The sequence below is a fragment of the Callithrix jacchus genome, chromosome 3 (assembly GCF_049354715.1).
Source record: "Callithrix jacchus isolate 240 chromosome 3, calJac240_pri, whole genome shotgun sequence".
Classification (NCBI taxonomy): Eukaryota; Metazoa; Chordata; class Mammalia; order Primates; family Cebidae; genus Callithrix; species Callithrix jacchus.
This window is the reverse complement of record NC_133504.1, coordinates 157,482,135-157,504,975: the sequence shown is the minus strand read 5'-3', so window position 1 is coordinate 157,504,975 and position 22,841 is coordinate 157,482,135. Positions and strand designations below refer to the sequence as shown.

The 22,841-nt window shown below is 36.3% G+C and overlaps 1 protein-coding gene across 6 annotated transcripts in view; it reads right to left on the bottom strand.

Moving 5' to 3' along the window:
• The window catches only part of ARAP2 (ArfGAP with RhoGAP domain, ankyrin repeat and PH domain 2), a 205,172-nt gene that overhangs the window by 168,911 nt on the left and 13,420 nt on the right, over nt 1–22,841 (bottom strand). For all 6 annotated transcript variants that reach the window (XM_035293912.3, XM_035293913.3, XM_078367402.1 and 3 more), the window contains one exon: nt 20,091–21,154. In XM_035293912.3, coding sequence (XP_035149803.3) covers nt 20,091–20,995 — 905 coding nt within the window. In that variant the 5' untranslated portion in view covers nt 20,996–21,154. The remainder of the gene's footprint in view (nt 1–20,090; nt 21,155–22,841) is intronic.

Here is a 22,841-nt window from a genome sequence, read left to right as displayed (position 1 = left end):
AAATTTTTAAATGTAAATACATACATTACAAAATATATGAATGTGATACCACCACACACATATTAGAATGGCTAAAATTAAGGCTGTTGATATCAACTGTTAGAGAATATGTGGAATAATTAGAATATTTAAATACTGCTGGCAGAAAATAAATAAATAAATACTGCTGGAAGGAATATAAAAGGGTACATCCACTTTGGAAAATTGCTTGCATTTTCTTATAAAAATAAACATTCACCAAACTTCAAACCCCAGCTATTCCAATTCTATCAAAACTACAGAAAACAAATGTTCACACAAAGACCTGTGTACATGGTCACAGCAGCTTTATTCTCAATAACCAAAACCTTGAAAAAACTCCAACAGACATTAAGAAGTAAATGTTAACAAATAGTGGTATATGGATCCAAGAGACTACTATCTAGCTTAAAGAAAAAAACTACTAAAAAAACCTAATAATCTAAATAAATCTCAAAAATCATTATGCTGAGCAAAAGAAACAAGAAATAAGAAATACCATCATGTATGGTTTTATGAGAGGGATACATTCTGAGAAATGGGTTGTTAGGCAATTTCATCATTTTGCAAACATCATAGAGTGTACTTACACAAACACAGATGGTACAGCCTACTTCACACATAGGTTATATGGTATAGGCATTATATTCTTAAGGGACCAATGTCATATATGTGGTCTACCACTGACAAAAACTTAATTGCCTGGTACATGACTGCACATTCTACCAGATTCTACAAGAGCATGTGAAAGAGGGATGGACTGTATAAGGAAACTAAGAAACTCTTAGAAGTAACAGAATTTCTCTGTTTCTTGATTGTGTAAAAATTTCATAGGTTTACACATCTTTCACAACTTACCAAATGACATGCTTTAAAGGATTATAATTTATTACATATATATGTTACCTCAAAAGGAGTTGTTTAAGAATGAATTCAGTGCTGGGTACAGTGGCTCACACCTGTAATCCCAGCACTTTCAGAGGTCGAAGCGGGCAGATCACCTGAGGTCAGGAGTTTGAGACCAGCCTGGTCAACATGGAGAAACTCCATCTCTACTAAAAAAACAAAAATTATTAAAATGTGGTATTTTAATAATTTTTGAGTCGAGTCAAGTGTGGTGGTGCATGCCTATAATCCCAGCTACTTGGGTGACCGAGGCAGGAGAATCACTTGAATCTGGGAGGCAGAAGTTACAGTGAGCCAAGATCATGCCTCTTCACTCCAGCCTGGGTGGCAAAGTGAGACACCATCTCATAAATAAATAAATAAATAAAATACAAAAATAAAAATGAATTTAGCAAACTTACTATTAATAGAGTTGACATATAAATATCAACTCCAGAGATAGAGGACTGCCAAGATGGCGTGGTAGGAGCAAATCAGGATTGCACCTCTCAGTGAAGACGCAGAGAGTGAGTTCAACCCACATTTCCAGACGTATCTTTGTTGCCCACAGAACGGGGAAATTCCCAGGTGTAGGAGAGACATGGGAAGCCAGCGCAGCTGTTAAGGCTCACGCGGTGCCACAACGCAGCGGCACTCCGCACAGAATGCACTGGTCTGGATGCCCTGTTAAACCGGCAATCTGAGCTATGGGAGGGCAGATTAGCATATCCATCTGATTAAATGGGACTTGGACAGTAAGCCAGACCAGGAGATTACTGGGAAGAGACGTATGAGCTGGCGCAGTGGGTAGCTGCACGGGAAATCACACAGATCCCGGTGCCGTATCAGCAGCCAACTGAAACACCTGGGAGAGAGTCTACAGTTAAACTTAAAAAAAAAAGAGGGCTCTGAGGCAGGGAGCCAAGTGATCAGGCTCCGTGGGTCCCACCCCAACAGGGACAAACAAAACAGTGATTCAAAATGCTGGGGGTTGAGAGTTTCACTGCAGGCACAGCTGAACCCAGGATGGTGCAGCTTGGTAGGGGAGGGGCGTCTGCCATTACCAAGGCATACTGCCCCTACTGAGGTACACTCCCATTGCTGATGCAGCCTGCCATTGCCGAGGCAACCCGCCATAACAGAGACTCTGCCAACAGGGCGGAGCCTGCGGCAGCAGGGCAGAGCCTCAACAGGAAAATAGTGACTAGACTGCCTCCTAGCTGGGCAGGAAGGTGCAATGGATACTCACAAAAAAAGCTGTAACTCCCCGAGACAGAGCATCTGAGAAAAAAAAGGGGTTTTATGAGTTCTGCTGCAGCAGACTTAAACGTACTGGCCTAACCACCCTGAATGATCAACGGAGCTCATAGCTCAGCACTTGAGTTCCTATAAAGTATAGACTGCCTCCTCAAGCAGCTCCCTGACCCCTGTGTATCCAAAGAGTGACCTCAAAAAGGATTGATCAGACTGACATTAGGCAGGCATCATTCTGGGAAAAAGATAGCAGAAGAAACTGGTAGCACCCCTCACTGTTCCACAGCTGCTATAGGTGTACCCCAGACAAGCAGGGCCTGGAGCGGACCTCAACAGTCCTACAGCAGAGGGCCTAGACTGTTAGAAGGAAAACTAAGTAACAGAAATACTTCATCATCAACAATCTGGGCACCCACTCAGAGACCCAATCGAAAAGTCAGCAACTACTCAGAAGACAGGTAAATAAACCCGCAAAGATGAGAAGAAACCAGTGCAAAAAGGAGGAAAACACCCAAAACCAAAACACCTTGCCTCCTACAAAGAACCAAAACTCCTTACCAGCAAGGGAACAAAGCTGGACGGAGACTGAGTGTGATGAAAAAACGGAATAAGAAGGTGGGTAATGAGAAACTTCTGTGAGCTAAAAAAACATGTTCTAAATCAATGCAAAAAAACTAAGAACCTTTAAAAAAGATTTGAGGAAATGATAACAAGAATGGACAACTTAGAGAGGAATATGAATGAATTGAAGGAGCTGAAAAACACAACACAAGAACTATGCGAAGCATGCACAAGTTTCAACTGCCGAATTGACCAAGCAGAAGAAAAAATATCAGAAGTCAAAGATCAACTCAATGAAATAAAACAAGAAACCAAGATTAGAGAAAAAAGCACAAAAAGGAATGAACAAAGTCTCCAAGAAATGTGGGACTATGTGAAGAGACCTAACCTACGTTTGATAGGTGTACCAGAATGTGACAAAGAGAATGAATCCCAGATGGAAAATACTCTTCAAAATATTATTCAGGAAAATTTCCCCAACCTAGCAAGGTAGGCCAACAGTCAAGTCCAAGAAATACAGAGAACACCTCAAAGATATTCTGCAAGAAGAGCAACCCCAAGGCACATAATCGTCAGATTCACCAGGGTTGAAATAAAGGAGAAAATACTAAGGGCAGCCTGAGAAAAAGGTCAGGTCACCCACAAAGGGAAGCCCATCAGACTCACAGCAGATCTCTTGGTAGAAACGCTACAAGCCAGAAGAGAGTAGGGGCCAATATTCAACATCCTTAAAGAAAAGAACTTTCAACCCAGAATTTCATATACAGCCAAACTGAGCTTCATAAGTGAAGGAAAAATGAAATCCTTTGTGAACAAGCAAGTACTCAGAGATTTTGTTACCACCAGGCCTTCTCTACAAGAGCTCCTGAAAGAGGCACTACACATAGAAAGGAACAATCAGTACCAGCTATTCCAAATACATACCGAATGCTAAAGAGCATCAACAAAATGAAGAATCTGCATCAACGAACAGGCAAAACAACCAGCTAGCATCAAAATGGCAGTATCAAATTCAAACATAACAATATTAACCCTAAATGTAAAATAACCTAAATGCACCAATCAAAAGACAATTGGCAAATTGGATTAAAAAAACAAAACCCATCGATGTGCTGTATCCAGGAAATGCATCTCACAGGCAAGGATACACAAAGGCTCAAAATAAAGGGATGGAGAAAGATTTACCAAGCAAATGAACAGCAAAAAAAGCAGGAGTTGCAATTCTCATCTCTGATAAAATAGACTTTAAAGCAACAAAGATCAAAAGAGACAAAGAAGGTCATTACATAATGGTAAAAGGATCAATACAACAAGAGGAGCTAACGATCCTAAATATATATGGACCCAATACAGGAGCACCCAGATATATAAGGCAAGTTCTTAACAACTTACAAAATGACTTAGACTCCCACACAATAATAGTGGGAGACTTTAACACTCCACTGTCAATATTAGACAGATCAACCAGACAGAAAATTAACAAGGATATCCAGGGCTTGAACTCAGACCCGGAACAAGCAAACCTGATAGACATTTACAGAACTCTCCACCCCAAATCCACAGAATATACATTCTTCTCAGCACCACATCACACCTACTCAAAAATTGACCACATAATTGGAAGTAAAGCACTCCTCAGCAAATGCAAAACAACTGAAATCATAACCAACAGTCTCTCAGACCATAGTGCAATCAAGCTAGAATGCAGAATTCAGAAACTAACTCAGAACCGCACAGCTTCATGGAAACTGAACAACTGGCTCTTGAAAGTTGACTGGATAAACAATGAAATGAAGGCAGAAATAAAGAAGTTCTTTGAAACTAATGAGAATGAAGACAAAACATACCAGAATCTCTGGGACACAGTTAAAGCAGTCTCTAGAGGAAAATATATAGGAATAAGTGCCCATATGAGAAGAGTGGAGAGATCCAAAATTGACACCCTATCGTCAAAATTGAAAGAGCTAGAGGAGCAAGATCAAAAAAACTAAAAACCTAGCAGAAGACAAGAAATAACTAAGATCAGAGCAGAACTGAAGGAGATAGAGACATGAAAAACCCTTCAAAAAATCAATAAATCCAAGAGCTGGTTTTTTGAAAAGATCAACAAAACAGACCACTAGCCAGACTGATAAAAAAGAAAAGAGAGAACAACCAAATAGATGCAATAATAAACGATAAAGGGGAAATCACCACAGATTCCACAGAAATTCAAACCATCATCAGAGAATATTACAAACAACTCTATGCACATAAACTAGTAAACCTAGAAGAAATGAATAAATTCCTGGACACCTGTGTCCTCCCAAGACTAAACCAGGAGGAAGCTGAAACTATGAATAGACCAATAACAAGATCAGAAGTCAAGGCAGCAATTAAGAGCCTACCACTCAAAGTCCAGGTACAGATGGGTTCACAGCCGAATTCTACCAGACACACAAAGAGGAGCTGGTACCATTCCCTCTGAAACTATTCCAAATAATCCAAAAAGAGGAAATCCTTCCCAAATCATTTTATGAGACCAACATCATCCTGATACCAAAACCCGGCAGAGACCCAACAAGAAAAGAAAACTTCAGGCCAATATCCATGATGAACATAGATGCAAAAATCTACAATAAAATACTGACAAACCGACTGCAACAGCACATCAAAAAACTTATCCTTCATGATCAAGTAGGATTCATCCCGGGGATGGAAGGCTGGTTCAACATACGCAAGTCTATAAACATAATTCACCACATAAACAGAACCAAAAACAAAAACCACATGATTATCTCAATTGACGGAGAGAAGGCATCTGACAAAATTCAACAGCCCTTTATGCTAAAAACGCTCAATAAACTCGGTATTGACAGAACGTATCTCAAAGTAATAAAAGCTATTGATGACAAACCAACAGCCAATATTATACTGAATGGGCAAAAACTGGAAGCATTCCCTTTGAAACCCGGCACTAGAAAAGGATGCCCTCTTTCACCACTCCTATTCAATATAGTACTGGAAGTTCTAGCCAGAGCAATCAGGCAAGAAAAAGAAATAAAGGGTATTCAAATAGGAAAGGTGGAAGCCAAATTGTCTCTATTTGCAGATGACACGATAGTATACCTAGAAGACCCCACTGTCTCAGCCCTAAAACTCCTGAAACTTAATAAGCAACTTCAGCAAAGTCTCAGGATATAAAATCCATGTGCAAAATTCACAAGCATTCCTATACATCAATAACAGACTTAAAGAGAGCCAAATCAATGACAAACTGCCATTCACAATTGCTACAAAAAGAAAAAAATACCTAGGAATACAACTTACAAGGAACGTAAGGAACCTCTTCAAGGAAAACTACAAACCACTGCTCAACAAAATGAGAGAGGACACAAACAGATGAAGAAACATTCCATGTTCATGGTTAAAAAGAATCAATATTGTGAAAATGGCTATACTGCCCAAAGTAATTTACAGAATCAACACTATCCCCATAAAGCTACCAATGACCTTCTTCACAGAACTGAAAAAAACCACCATGAACTTCATATGGAACCAAAAGAGAGCCCACATAGCCAAGTCAATTCTAAGCAAAAAGAACACAGCGGGGGGCATCACACTACCAGTCTTCAAACTATACTACAAGGCTACAGTAATCAAAACAGCATGGTACTGGTACCAAAACAAGAGATATAGACCAATGGAACAGAACAGAGGCTTCGGAGGCAACATAACATACCTACAACTATACAATCTTTGATAAACCTGACAAAAACAACAATGGGGAAAGAATTCCCTGTTTAATAAATGGTGTTGGGAAAACTGGCTAGCCATGTGCAGAAAGCAGAAACTGGACCCCTTCCTGACACCTTATACCAAAATTAACTCCAGATGGATTAAAGACTTAAACATAAGACCTGGCACCATAAAAACCCTAGAAGAAAATCTAGGCAAAACCATTCAGGACATAGGAGTAAGCAAGGACTTCATGAACAAAACACCAAAAGCATTGGCAACAAAAGCCAAAATAGACAAATGGGACCTAATGAAACTCCACAGCTTCTGCACGGCAAAAGAAACAGTCACTAGAGTGAATCAGCAACCAACAGAATGGGAAACAATTTTTGCAGTTTACCCATCTGACAAAGGGCTGATATCGAGAATTTACAAAGAACTCAAACAGATTTACAGGAAAAAATCAAGCCCATTCAAAAATGGGCAAAGGATATGAACACTTTACAAAAGAAGACATACATGAGGCCAACAAACATATAAAAAAATGCTCATCATCACTGGTCAAGAGATGCAAATCAAAACCACACTGAGATACCATCTCACGCCAGTTAGAATGGCGATCATTAAAAATCTGGAGACAACAGATGCTGGAGAGGATGTGGAGAAATAGCAACACTTTTACACTGCTGGTGGGAATATAAATTAGTTCAACCATTGTGGAAGACAGTGTGGCAATTCCTCAAGGACCTAGAAATAGAAATTCCATTTGACCCAGCAATCCCATTAGTGGGTATATATCCAAAGGACTATAAATTGTTCTACTATAAGGACACATGCACACGAATGTTCATCGCAGCACTGTTTACAATAGCAAAGACCTGGAACAAACCCAAATGCCCACTGATGATAGACTGGACTGGGAAAATGTGGCACATATACACTATGAAATATTATGCAGCAATCAAAAATGATGAGTTTGTGTCCTTTGTAGGGACGTGGATGAATCTGGAGAACATCATTCTCAGCAAACTGACACAAGAATGGAAAATGAAATACCGCATATTCTCACTCATAGGCAGGTGATGAAAAATGAGAACACATGGACACAGGGAGGGGAGTACTACACACTGGGGTCTATTGGGGGGAAGAGGGGAGGGACAGTGGAGGGGGGGAGCTGGGGAGGGATAGCCTGGGGAGAAATGCCAAATGTGGGTGAAGGGGAGGGAGGCAGCAGAACACACTGCCATGTGTGTACCTGTGCAACTATCTTGCATGTTCTGCACATGTACCCCAAAACCTAAAATGCAATAAAAAAATGATAAAAAAATATCAACTCCATCCTCAAATATCAGTAAACAAAACAAAACATTAAAACGGTGTCATATAGTGTGAGAAATAAGAAAACTATCAAAACCTAGAATTAAATCTAGCAAAAGATTTGCAAGAACTCAATTAGAAAACATTACTGAAAACACATAGAAAAATCTAATTAAATTTAAAAATATATGAAAAACAAGATAATGCAAAGAAAAACAAGATATTGCAAATGTAAACTACAATAACACTACACATGTTACTGCATTGACTCTATGTTAATTTGTAGAGTCAAGGCAACCCTAATCAAAAGAGTTACTGGGAAGGGTATATGCGTGAAATTTAACAAACTGATTCTAAAATACATGTGAAAACAAAGGACCAATAATGACAAACTTTTTAAGAATAGAGAAGACACATGCTACCAGGTTTCATGATTTATTATATAGCTACAGCAATGAAGATACTATATTACTGATCAAGGCCGGGCGCGGAGGCTCAGGCCTGTAATCCCAGCACTTTGGGAGGCCAAGGCGGGTGGATCACGAGGTCAAGAGATCGAGACCATCTTGGTCAACATGGTGAAACCCTGTCTCTACTAAAAATACAAAAAATTAGCTGGGCACGGTGGCACGTGCCTGTAATCCCAGCTACTCAGGAGGCTGAGGCAGGAGAATTGCCTGAACCCAGGAGGTGGAGGTTGTGGTGAGCCAATTGCGCCATTGCACTCCAGCCTGGGTAACAAGAGCGAAACTCGGTCTCAAAAAAAAAAAAAAAAAAGATACTATATTACTGATTGAAAGGGTAATAGACTATTGAACTAGAATTGAGAACACAGTTACCTGGATGGAGCTGGAGGTCATTTTCCTTAGCAAACTAACGCAGGAACAGAAAACCAAATACCACATGTTCTCCCTGGTAATTAAGAGCTAAATGATGAGAACATATATGAGAGTAAAAGAGGGAACAACAGACACTGTGGCCTACTAGAAGGGAAGGTGGGAAGAAGGAGAGGATCAGAGAAAAGTAACCTTTAGATACTAGGCTTAGCACCTGTGACACAAGTTGTCTTATATAACAACCCTGCACATGTACCCCAAACCTAAAATCATTTTTTTAAAGGGAGATTCAGTTATCATTTCAACCAAAGACAATCTATAGCAACAAGGAAAGTATGGTCATTTTAAAGACTAGATCATCTGTACATCTACATTGAAGAAAATAAAGATTTATTACTCAGACAGTACACAGAAATCAGTTCAAGGTAGATTATAAATCCCAGTGTAACAGGCCAAACAATAAAGCTAGAAGATAAAAATAGAAGATTTTCATGTGTCCTAAGAGATAAAAGTTTTAACTCTAAAGGAAATTACTAGTAAATTTGACTAAATTAAAATGAAGAACTCTTATTCATTAAAAAAGTCACAGTTAAGGAACATAAAAGCAACACACAGAGAAAAGAAGATATATTGTACAAGGGGTTTATACCCATAGTTTATCAGTAACTGTTAATAACAAATAACACTTAAGAAATGCACCCAAAAACAGCAATTTCAAACAACCAAAACCAAAATGGGTGAAAAATCTGAAAAGGTACCACACCAAAGAAGATACAAATGCTGCAAAAGTTCAATAGGTATTGACCTCATAAGGTATTAGACCTCACTAGTTATCACAGAAAGAATGCAAATGTAAACTACAGTAACACTACACATGTATCTACATGGCTAAACACACACACACACACACACACACAAATGTTGAGGATATGAAACAAGAGGAATGCACATACACTCTTGATGGTAATGCAAATTCATACAACTACTCCATAAGAACCATTTTGCATTATCTACAAAAATGGAAAATATACATATCTTATGACACAGCAATCCTGCTCCTAGGTCTGTACTCAACAGACATGCATACAAACATGCCTCAAGAAAAACCACCCAAATGTATGTCAATGGGCAAATGGATTAACAAATTGGAGATTCACACAAAGAAACAGTATTCAACAGTAAGAACAATCTGACATGCAACAACACAGATATATCTAAAAAACATCATACTGAATAAAGATGTCAGATGCAAAGGATTAACTGCTGTGTAATTCTATTTATATGAAATTCTCTAATAGGCAAAACCAACTCAAAGCGAAATCAACAGCGGCCTGATGCAGGAAGTAGGGAAATTTACTGCAAATGGTCACGAAAGAATTTTGGGAAAAGAGGGGATGAGTGATGGTAATGTTCTAAATCTTATTGTTATGGTGGTCACATAAGCATGTATATACTGAAAATTAGTCTATGTTACATGTAAATTATGTCAAAGTTGATTTATATGTACATAAACATATATCTATATTATAAGCATGTATATATACATATACACACAAATCTATACATAAAATATTAGATAAGATAGAAAATATAAAATATCTAAAGAAATTAAGAATGGATATTATGGCATATTTATACAATTAAATACTATACAGCAGTAAAAATGAACAAACTATACCCACAGGCACAAACATGAATGATCTTCAAGGTTAAGCAAAATGAACTGGACTAAAAATATACTCAGTATAAGACTGAAATTTGTTTTAAGATCACAAAATAGACAAAGCTATATTGTTTGGGTCCATACCTAAAAGGTAAAACCTTTTTTAAAAGCAAGAAAATGATTACCACTAAAAGTCAGGACAGAAGTTCTCTTTGGCAAGGAGAGGCACAGAATTTTACCAAAGGGTTAAAAATAAGCAATCTGATAATAGACTGGATTGGGAAAATGTGGCACATATACACCATGGAATATTATGCAGCAATCAGAAATGATGAGTTTGTGTCAGTTTGTAGGGACATGGATGAATCTGGAGAACGTCATCCTCAGCAAACTGACACAAGAACAGAAAATGAAACACCGCATAGTCTCACTCATAGGCGGGTGATGAAAAATGAGAACACATGGACACAGGGAGGGGAGTACTAAACACTGGGGTCTATTGGGGGGAAAAGGGGAGGGCCAGTGGGAGGGGGAGGTGGGGAGGGATAGCCTGGGGAGAAATGCCAAATGTGGGTGAAGGGGAGAAGGAAAGAAAAGCACACTGCTATGTGTGTTCCTACGCAACTGTCTTGCATGCTCTGCTCATGTACCCCAAAACCTAAAATCCAATAAAAAATTAAAAAACAAAAAACAAAAACAAAAAAAATAAGCAATCCTTTATTTGTTCATTATCTCCAGATTCTTGATACTTTTATAAAATTGTAATTGTTTCCTCACATTTGTATACCACTAACACAAGAACATACTACTGATTTGAACCCTTGTGTGGAACAGTAATCAAATTTTGTACATCTTTGGTAACTTGAATGAGTAATTTATATTGCTAATTCTTGGTGAGCATTTACAATATGCCAGATAGGGCTCAGATTTTTACATATAGGCACACGTGTGTAAATATAAAGTCTGTGTGTGTGTGTGTGTGTGTGTGTGTATATAATTTTGATTAATATCTACCTACAAGGGATAACCAACCCTATCAAGAAAGTTCAACTGAACTGCTGCAGATGAAAAATTAGCACAAATATAGGCAGCAAGTTATTTTGAAAATTCTTGGGTAGCAACTTACATTTTCATTTATCTACTAATAAATTATCACAATCTTTCTTATATTCTAACACCTATTATGCCCAAAGCAAAAAGCAAATGGCTTTATATATCTACAGCTCACATTAATTTCTTTTATATATAGGCACACGTGTGTATATATGACTCTATATATATACACACACACATATGTGTATATATATAAATGACTCTCTCTATATATATACCTACATATATATGTATACAGATATTCAGTCATCCCCTGCACGTTTTGATCAATGACAGACTGCATATATGACAGTGATCCAATAAGATCATAATGAGAATGAAAAACTCCTATTGCCTAGTGACATTGTAGCTATTGCAACATCACAGTACAACAGGTTATTCATGTTTACAGTGATCCTATTGCAAGCAAACCTACTGCACTGCCAGTATAATAGAATAGTGCATACAATTATGTACAGTACATAATACTTGATAATGATAAATGGCCATTTTTCTGGTTCACATATTTACTATACTTTTTATCTTATTTTAGAGTGTACTCCTTCCACTTTTTTTTAAGGTAACTGTAAAATAGACTCAGTCAGGTCTTTCAAGTGTATTCCAGGAGAAGGCACTGTTATCATAAATGACAGTTCTGTGATGAAGACCTTCCAGAAGATGAGCACATGGAAGAGTTGAAAATTTGTAAGTTTTTAAAAATTAATTAAAATAGAAAAATGCTTAGAGAATAAGGATATGAAGAATATTTTTATACAACTGTATAATGTGTGTTCTAGCAAAGTGTCATTAAAAGAAAGTAGAAATCTTAAAATATAAAATTAAAAAGCTATAATAAGCTAAGGTTAATTTATCATTGAAGAAAAAATATTTTTACAAACATAGTGTAGCCTAAGTGTACAGTGTCTGTAAAGTCTACAGTGGTGTAATGTCCCAGGCCTTCACCTTCTCTCACCTCTCACTCACTCACCCACAGTGAGTGCCCTATACAAGTGTAGTATTTTTATCTTTACACCATATTTTTACTGTACCTTTTCTATTTTTAGATTTGTTTAAATTCACAAATATCTACTATTGTTTTACAATATCTTACAGTATACAGTACAGTAACATGCTGTACAGGTTTGCAGCTTAGGAACAATAGGAAATATCATATACCCTAGGTGTGTAATTATACCATCTGGGTTTGTCTAAGTACATCTGTGATGTCCGACTAAGGACAAAATCACCTAATGGCATATTTCTCAAAATGTGTGGCCACCGTCAAAGGACTCATGCATGTGTATAACACACACATATAGTATACACATTAAAAACTACTAACAAGAAATAGGATTATCTGCATTTTTGAAAAAAGGTAAAATTTGCATAGAAAAGGGTTAGATCACTTACCCAAGTTCAAACAGCTCCTAAGTAATCTGAGATCCAAACTCAGGCAGTCTTCTTCCTTACCCATAGCCTAAGCTACAATGCTTAACTTGAAAAACGAAAAGACTGAATATTTTAAGTATACCCTTTAGTGGTATTTTTAAGCAATATTTTGTGGGTTTTACCAATAAAAAAATGTGAAGAAAAAAGTTTGTGATAATTTGCATTGATTTCCTTGTTTAATATCTACCTACAAGGGATTACCAAATCTATCAACCCAAGTTCAGTTGAACTGTTGTGGATAAAAAATTAGCACAAATATAGGCAGCAAGTTGTTTTGAAAATTCTTGAGTAGCAACTTACATTTTTTATTTGTCTACTCATAAATTATCCCAACTTTCTTGTATCCTAACACCTATTATATTTCTTATTCCTAACACCCAAAGCAAAAAGCAAATATACCTAAAGCTCATATTAATTCCTTGTATCAGACCTATGAGGTAGGACTTGGTGCCCTAATTCTACCAATAAAGGCAGGAAGTTCTCCCAGCCCAAATTCCACAGCTAAGAAGAAGAAAGCCAGAACTCAAGATCAGTTTTGTCTTTCTCTTCTACTATTTCACCACCAGTTATCCTGACAACTGCTTTTAAAATTGAATTCTAAAGCATGTTGATAAGACGTATTAAAAACCGAGCAGTAATCATCATTCTCTCTTGTTGTTATACTTTTATGATGTTAGCAAAGTTACCTAAAAGCTCTGAACCTGCTTTCCACATTTATTAAAAGGGGAAAACCCCAAGGCCTGCTGCCTAAGGATATGATTAATGAGATGATGCTTTTACAGAGCATAAGGCAGTGACCTACATAGTAATAAAAACTTAGCAAACAATGTTATTTTTATTACAGAAAAAAATTGTTGTTCTGCCTGTTAAACCTAATGTGTGCATTTCTTTCTTAAAGTCCTCAAAATAAACACTCTATATTTGTAATAGAGTAGTAGGAGCCTAGTAGGAGAAGAAATTTTTAAAATAAAATACAGCAGTTATTATATAAAATACATAAATTGATGTGAACACATCACAAAAATAATTTCAGTGAAACACCAAACTACAAAAGAATATCATTTCCATTAATCAAAAACATCTACAACAATGCTATTGCACCTGTAGTAAATGGACAAAAACATGCATGAGAAGGATAAACACCAATTTCAGAATATTGACTACTTCTGGGCACAAAGGAAGGGGCAGAAAAGTTAGCTGAATTTATTATTTCTCAATAAACTAAAGTCTGGGTCCACTATGGCAAGCTTTTTCTTTTTATTTTTTAATCTAAATGGGATTATATGGTAACATGTTATTTTCCATACTCTGTTTTAGTTTTTTTTTTTTGAGACAGAGTCTCACTCTGTCGCCCAGGGTGGAGTGTAGTGGCACGATCTCTGTTCACTGCAACTTCCACCTTCCAGGTTCAAGCAATTATCTGCCTCAGCCTCCCAAATAGCTGGGATTGCAAGCACCTGGGACCACGCCTGGCTAATTTTGTATTTGTAGTAGAGAGGCGGTTTCACCATCTTGGCCAGGCTGGTCCTGACCATGTGATCCACCTGTCTTGGCCTTTCAAAGTGCTGGAATTACAGGCATGAGCCACCATGCCCAGGATATTTTGCATTTTCTTATGTATGTTTGAAATTTTCCAAATTATAAATAATTTTGTCTTAATATTTGTGTTGTGGTATTCCAACAATTTTTAAATACGACTCACTATAATTTCTGACTGGGAAGCCAGAATTACTAGCTTAACTCCAAACACTGAGAAGGTACCTCCTTCTTACTCCTAAATTCCCTGAGAGTCATAACCTCGTCTTCATCTTTGTATTACACCCCTTTTTCCCTTTTCCTCAGTGCTTTGAACCAACAAACTAACCCTTATTGAAAAAATTCCCCGAGCATCATAAACATATCTATATGTCATTGTTGATGAGTTCAGAAATCATCTCATATGTAAATGAGCTTGGGAAATAAAGCATGTATATATCCAGCTTGATTTGTGAAGTTTCGAAAAAGGAAAATTTTAAAATAAAGCTTTATTTTAGTAAGTTAAATCTTATGTTCAAGTAGAAATAATGTTTTAAAACCCCCAAATAATAAAATCTAAAAAATAAAATGCAAATCAAAAATATCAATGATTCTGATTCATGTTAACTTTGTAAATGCTTTGTTAATATTTTCTCCATATCGATTATATTATTTTTAAAATTCTATATCTATTTCCTCTGAAAATAAAGGGGATTTTCTGCAGATGTTCAAATCTGATGGACTGACCTATTATAAATAGTCTTTGCCTGTGGAATGGTAATGAGTTTGTAAGGCCTTTGATAATACCTAAATTCTATTACTTATATAGAGTATTAACAAATTTCTATGCAAGTAAAGAAAAACTATTGTTGTGAATAAAATTGTGTTCTCATACCATAAAATTCATGTGTTGAAACTCTAACCGACGTGACCGTATTTAAATTAGGTAAGTAATTTAAGTTAAATACAATCATAAGGGTGTGGCCCTATGCCAATAGAACTGGTAGCCTTCTAAAAACAGAAACCAGAGATCGCTCTCTCTCACCCCAGGAACAGAGGAAAGACCACATAAGCAGACATCAAGAAGGCCACCATCTTATAGCTAGTAGAGAGCCCTCACCAAAACCAAAGGATGCTAACACTTTGATTTCAGACTTTAAGTCTGAAACTGTAAGAAAAATTTCTGTTGGTTAAGCTGTCCAGTCTATGGTATTTCATCATGGTAGCTGGAGGGACAAAGATAACTATCCCTGGTATCAGAGTTAAAATGGTTTGTTTAAACAACCTGAATATAAAAGAAGAGAAAGTAATGGGTAATTCTGATTACATCAAAGAGAATGTTCTGCATACCTATAGGTTTTATTTTTAAAAATATTTTTAATCCCTAAAGTTGCCCAGAAAAGCAGTGACATAAAGGTTAATATCAAAGATATCCCTTTATGAACTATACTTAGACAAGGCAGCCAAACCAAAAAATAATTACATGGCATATGTAGACCATCATTTCACAAAATACTAAAAAAGAAAAAATGCAGTTCTCACAATTGATAACAGACTATAGGTCATTCTAGAGTGGAATTTAACACACAATCATTAGTCAGAAATTTAACACTGCCCTGAGGTTTTCATAATATCTAACTAAAACAGACAAATCTGAATTCGGAAAGCATGAAAGTGGGTTAATTACAGCATAGACCAATAATGAGAAACTTACAATACAAATAATTAAGCCCCAATTTGAGAAGTTTTAAAAAGCATCCTTAGGATATGAATAAATGATCATTACAGAACTATTGCAATACATAAGTTTATAACACCATCAATTTTTTTAATCTACTAGAAAAAAATTCAATTTTATACTTTTTTCAAACAAGATGGATTTTATTTACAAAAATAAAATATAAATGTAATTACTTTTTAACTTAGATTATTGAAAGGATATCCTCATCTTCTAACAATAAATCTAACTACTGTTTAGATTTAATTATTCAGATATTCAAGTCAAAATTTAGCAAATACTAAGCCTTTTCTCATAGAATTTAAAAAGCACTTTAAGAGAAAGAAATCAAAATGTTAGGATTGCTAAGTATTTTTCTACTGTAATGTGAAATGTAAAATTTTCTTGGAGATGAAAAAGACGTGATATCCTTCTGTATATTTCTTACTCAGTGCAGCAAACAATTGCTTATTACTTTTCTGTACTTTTTGCTCATGTATATTTTTGGCATTACAATATATAAAACAGTGTCATCCATTTTGAATGTCTATGTATATACAGAGGGAAAAAATTCAAGATTTTTATTTTTAATAAAAACTTCGAAGAACACTGGAGACTTCAGTATAGATTTCAAACTTTTGAAAAGCCTCCAAGGAGTCAACACAGCACCTCAGTTTTCTAACAGTTGTACCTCCACAACAGTGCAGCTTTGCACATCATCCCTTTCCCACTACTTCTGCTTCTTCATTTGCCCTTCCCCCAAAACACTCAGAGGCACTGCACCTTAAAAAAAGGCTTTGAGACCTCTCCCAAGGATAACACAGTTGCATGAAAGATTCATAAAAACCATTAAACTGAGGAGGAAAAAGGTACTTCCTTCAGTAGCTATGAGATTCCTTCCTGCCTGGGGTACTAAGGTGACTGCATAGGATCACAGGACACACCTACAACTCCCACAGCAATGTGGGATCTGCTTCCTGCTTGGAGGGCTCCCAGGGACTAGCAGAGCCTCCAAGTGAAGGTGATAAGGACGGAGCCGGTGCTTGCAGTCTCGTCCTGATCTGGCTCTCTCTCAAGAGATAGTTCAAAAGATAACCTGAGGTTACTGTCCAGGGCAGCCCTCCAGAGAAAAGGAGGAGGCAGGAATTCAGGGAAGAACCCAAGTCTACAACAAAGAATAAATTCGACAGAGCATCAATTCTATCAATTTTGTTGAGAGGAAGGATGCAGGGAGGGCACATGTCCAGGAGAGAAAAACAAAGAGCCCTATGTCAGGAAAACACTTCAAAGTCAGCATCCATATTCCTTTGTGTAACTGTATGAAATGTTTAGTAATTACATTAAAACACAGGCCATAAAGAAATATTTTTATTTGGTATATGAAGGAATGCACTAAATATCATGTACAGGTGATATTACTTGACCAAAGAGAAACTCCCATTACATAACCCCACAGTTTTATTTAAAAAGTCATAATAAAACACTTCAAAATCATGCAATTACTATTTGCAACATAGGAAAGGAGCACAAGGAAAAACAGACAGTGAAGTCTGAAAATAATTTATTTGCTCATGTTATGATGTGAGCACCACAAAAGTACTGTTGCTATTAACTACCATAATCAAAGAAAAGAAAGATTAGGATAGGTAATCTGGCCTAAAAGTCACATGAAAAAAAAACAAAACAGTGTTACGATACAGCTAACACTAAATTACTTCCTACTAATTAATGTTTCCACTCTCAAAGACTCAGTTACAAATTGAATAACAAGCTTTTCATATAATACAAAGCTGATATTTATAATGAAGGAGTTGAAAATATACCACTCTGGCATATTGACTATTTTGAATAAAAGGCATTTCATTCAAATGTTGGAAGACAACAGGTATAAAAAAAGTTGATCATCTAGCCTCCTTAAAAGCAGAAGATGAAATTTCCCTGAAAGAAATTAACATCTTGTCCTCAAGTACAAGAAGTTGAGGCCGAAGAATTCTGTACAGGCCTTGTTAAAATAACTTATCTTTTTAGCCTCCCCACATAATTTAGCTGGTTTTTCACAACTTACTACTCTTTTTGCAATTCATTATTTAATTGCTTCACTCTAACTGCTTATTTGGGTCTTTATCAGGTTATGAGGATTCGCCTGCCACATAAAACTCGTATTACTTGTATGAAATAAATCTGTATGCTTTTCTCCTGTTAAAATGTTAGTGATCAATTTATATCAACTTAATTTTTAGACTCAGCTGGGACCCTTAGAAGAAAGAGGTGGAATTTTGCTGCCCCTATACAACTAAATGAGTATCAAAAGATTCTCTGTAAAACTCATGAAAATTAGCACAGACTGTTTGAAACTTAAACCAAATCCTTCTGACATGAGGTGATCCTTTCTAGCTCCCAAAGGGATTCGGTCCTGGCAAAGATGCAGTTTTAACCTGTGTACACATGGAAAAACGAGTCTGGCATGTCAAAAGCATCTGCCATCTTGATTTGTCATTTTTCATTCACTTTCTTTTAATTATTCAAAATTAGCAAACTATTTTAAAGCTAAAGCCTCATACAAAAATGAGTGTTTTTTTACAGTCCCAATAAATAATCTAATTCTTATATAGGCAATCAACATTTTCAACAATATTTACTCAATGAGTGATTAAGAAAGTGGGATCTCGAGTCAGATGCACTGGTAGGAAATCCTAGTTCACTACCCATGTGATCTTAGGGAAATTAACCCAAAGCTCTTTTACCACATAAGAATAATTAGATTAGTGACCGAATAGGGTCATTAATTAGAACATTAGATAACCCCTGTAAAATTATAAGCCAAACTATCATTTAATAGATGACATTAGCTGTTTAATAAATATGTTTAATACATGACACTATAACTATCGATTTCCTAGTAAACACCAGACTTTCCTATTGGCACTAGGGATGTCAAGATAAAGAAAAACTAATTAGAACCTCTGTCATCGAAAGTTTATGCTCTAACAGGAGAAACATATTAACAACAGAGCTTTGTAAATGGTCAAATTTTCTCTCACAAACACTAAATTGCCACCTTTTCTCTGGCAAACACTATTTGCACTACAATTACCAAAGGTACCTAAGGCCAAAGCATAGATTCAAAGGGAGGAGGGTGAACAGCAGTCATGTCAGGCGGGGGAAGAGGAATCCTGCTAAACTCCAGCCTGGAGCCTGTGCAGAAAGTGCAAAGCATTTAGTGCTGCTACAGTGACAGCCAAACTTGAACAGTCTCGTGTCTCTCAGCAGAGAGACAAGTGTTAACTTTTAATGGGAAAAGCAATATCCTATTCCAACCCTGGAGAAAACCACAACTATTTTAGGTATAACTTTGAGCTTCATAAATTCTGAAAGTGAAAGCTGATGACCTCTTTTGCTATGAATTACCTCCTCCCTAACTGTTCAGGTAATCATCCCGTTACCTTGGGATACCAATGACTTTCTAACTTGGTGTAAGAACTATACTGGTATAGGTCCCAGAGATCTAGTCTCTAGTGAGCCAAGCTTCATACTGAGCTATCTGTCACCATCTTTTCACATGTGACTTCTGCATGAGTCACCATATTCCTCTTTGCATCCTTCCCACTGAGCACAGTGACCAGTACCAAGTTCAACAGACATGTGTTGAGTTATGACTTGGTGCCAAGCATTGTGCCAGGCAGCAGAGATACAAACATTAAAACATGTTCCTTGTCAAAGAACAAATCATCTAAATGGGGAGACAGAATCAACATTTCAAATATGAGACAGAAAGACTACAACACTAGGTGTGGAGAATTGGTATGGAAAAGAATATCCAGGTAGAATTAAGGGAAGGGATGTTCCCCCAATTAAATAGGGAAAATGTAAATAGTCCCAGGCATTATAAGCTGCAGACTCTGGGATATTACTTACAATGGAATGAGGAAAATGTTTTAGCAAAAGGGTTGGTCGAATAGGTAAATGAATATAGTCAAATTTAAAAAGGAACACTGAAAATATAATTGTTAAAAATCATTAAATTCCCTCAAATTGAATACTTACAGCTTACTGTAAAGATTCTTACCTCCCAGAAATTCCTTTTGTTGACCCTGGAATCTCTGGTACAGGCCGATGTCTTAGCAAAAAGGATCGAGAGGGTCTTGAAACCAACTTGCTACGACTTCTCATAGGTGCTAGGATTGGTGATGATGGAACATACAAGTCATTTACAATCATTTCTCCTTGAAACTGAAAGAATGGGGATGGTGGTGATCCTTCTAATAATCTATTTGTTCCATTTCCAGAATTTGTTTCTGATGTTGAACAGCCAGCAGAAAAGAGGCATCCAGAGTCTGCATTAGGGAGCTTACTGAGATTTTCTGAGATCAAATTAACTTTTTCTGTTTCTTGTTCTTCACTTGTGTGATCCACAGTCTGCTTTGTAATCAAAGATTCTATTTTAATATTTTTACTACCAAATAAATAATCATTCAAAGAACCCAAATTCAGGTGTGGTTCTTCTGAAGCGGGAAAGTCATGTTTAGGAAGAGACAGCTTATCATCTGATGGAGGATACTGGCTTCTTTCTACATTTGCATCATTTTCTTCAACATTTTTTGTAACAGTCTCCAACTGCGGTGGGCTAGGTGTCTGAACACTACTAGAATCAGAAAGTTCAATGCAGATATTCTGATCAGAAGACAAAACATGGTGATCCTTTGAAGGGTCATCATTCTTCTTTGTTTTATGAACATTTGCATATATTGGAATATCTTGCATTTTTAACAAGAGTATCTGTAACTGTTTAAGTATCCTCCTACGGTGACCCGTAGGTGATATTCCAATTTTCTGTAGCAGGCTGTCATTTATTGCTGCACAGTCCTTCACAGTAGTAAAACCAGACTCGTGGAAACGTAAGAGATACTGCTCCAAATTAATGCTCATCAGAAAATCTTTTATATCAACATTTACTTCATTGACTGAGGACATAATGGTGGCTTCATTACTAAGTTGAATTATAAAATGTGGCACAATGAGATACACACACAAGAAGATGCACTTCTCTACTGCCTTTTCCTTTGACAATTGTGACAGAAAAGTTTCTTAAAATGTTATTTTCTTCACAGTGACTGCTTTATGTGATTAAGCCTAGAAAAAAAATTAAAAATAATTAGAATATTTTAATTATTAAAATCTACTTTCATATAATATACTTTCTCTGAAGAAACAACAGAAATTAGGACACTAACTTTCACTCTGCATTTGGAATATTTGTGCATTGCTCTGCATGCCCTAGAAAACTAGTTTCTCAATATGTGAAGGTACAGGACAGAAATGCTACGGCAGTATCAAACTACGACTTTCAAAAAGATGGAAAAAAAATGATGCTGAGATACATACAGAATGAACATATATCAAAAATTTTATTCAACTTCTTAATTAAAAATGGGGGAGCCAGTAAGTCAGTAAGATTGGATTCAAGAGCATTCGTGAAAGAGATTTATATAGTCGATCAGAAAAGGCTTTTGTTAAAATATTAGAATAGGACAGCTAGGTTAGATTGAAAACTGTTTAATGTCCTACAGGACAATAAGCCATAACATTTGGAGTTATCTTTTCTACTGGACAAAAATCTATAAGCATAAGGTCACTTCTCAGTGTCTATGTGCTACTCGAATAATAAATAGCCAGGTCAAGCATAAGAATTAAAATTGGGATTAAAATATCTATACAGTGGTCCTGTTAAACAATATTCCCACAAAGGTACTGAAAGAATGCTCTTTTCACATTGAAGTTCTATGCAATTTTCTTAACAGTAGCTAAATATAAACAACTTTCCCTTTCACTGCACTTTCTTTCAAATACTTATAAAGCAGTAAAAATATATTTTTCAGTCCAATAATTTTCATTTCATAAAAGCAGGAAGCATTATATGTAAGCAACAGTGATATATAAGATATGACACTGAATAATCAGCTAAGTCTTAAATACATTAGATAACAGAAAATATGCTAATATAAAAGGACAAGGTAAAGGTTTAAAGTTCACATGTCCTCCAATGTATACAGCAGATTCATAAAGGTTTATTTTTCTACCAAACTACATAATTAAACTTTTTAAAAAGTCCATTTTCCCAGATGCTAATTAAACAGGTGTGTTCAGTTTACGAAAATCCATACATGCAAATTTCTGTACACTGTGCTTCAATAAAAAAAGTACAGAATAGGCATGACACATAATATACTGAAATAATAAAATGAGACACACCCAAACAAGGAAAATTGCCCTGAGCAAGCTTTGATGCAGTGCTGACAAACCTCTTGAGATAGCTCTACAAAAGGCACTACTTGGACTCTGCATATGCTACATGCCAACTACCTATAGGCTACTGCTTCCACTATTTTAAAATATGAGCAAGCAGTAACAGGTATAGGATAAGAGGGAAAGTGCGCATCTTCTTCAGAATACACTGCAGAAGCAGAGAAATGAAATTACAAAGAAATGATAAAAGTCAGGAAATGTCTTTGTCAGTAAGGCATCCCAAGGTGACACCTAAAATGCTAAAATGTCACACATAAGGAAAAGTTAAACCTCAACACCACATACAAACTCAGTTCTCAGATAAGCTGCTCTTATTCTACACAATTATTTGCAAACAAAGGTATTGTCTATTTTTTCTAGCATTATCACAGGATGGAAATAATCACTGCCAATGGAGCAATAGGTGGACACAATGTATTCACCCACTTTAAAATGTATAAACATGATAAGTTGGCCAATAACTTAAGAGGATTAGAAGCACTTTCCTTCTGGAGTACAAAAAACTATAAAAAGT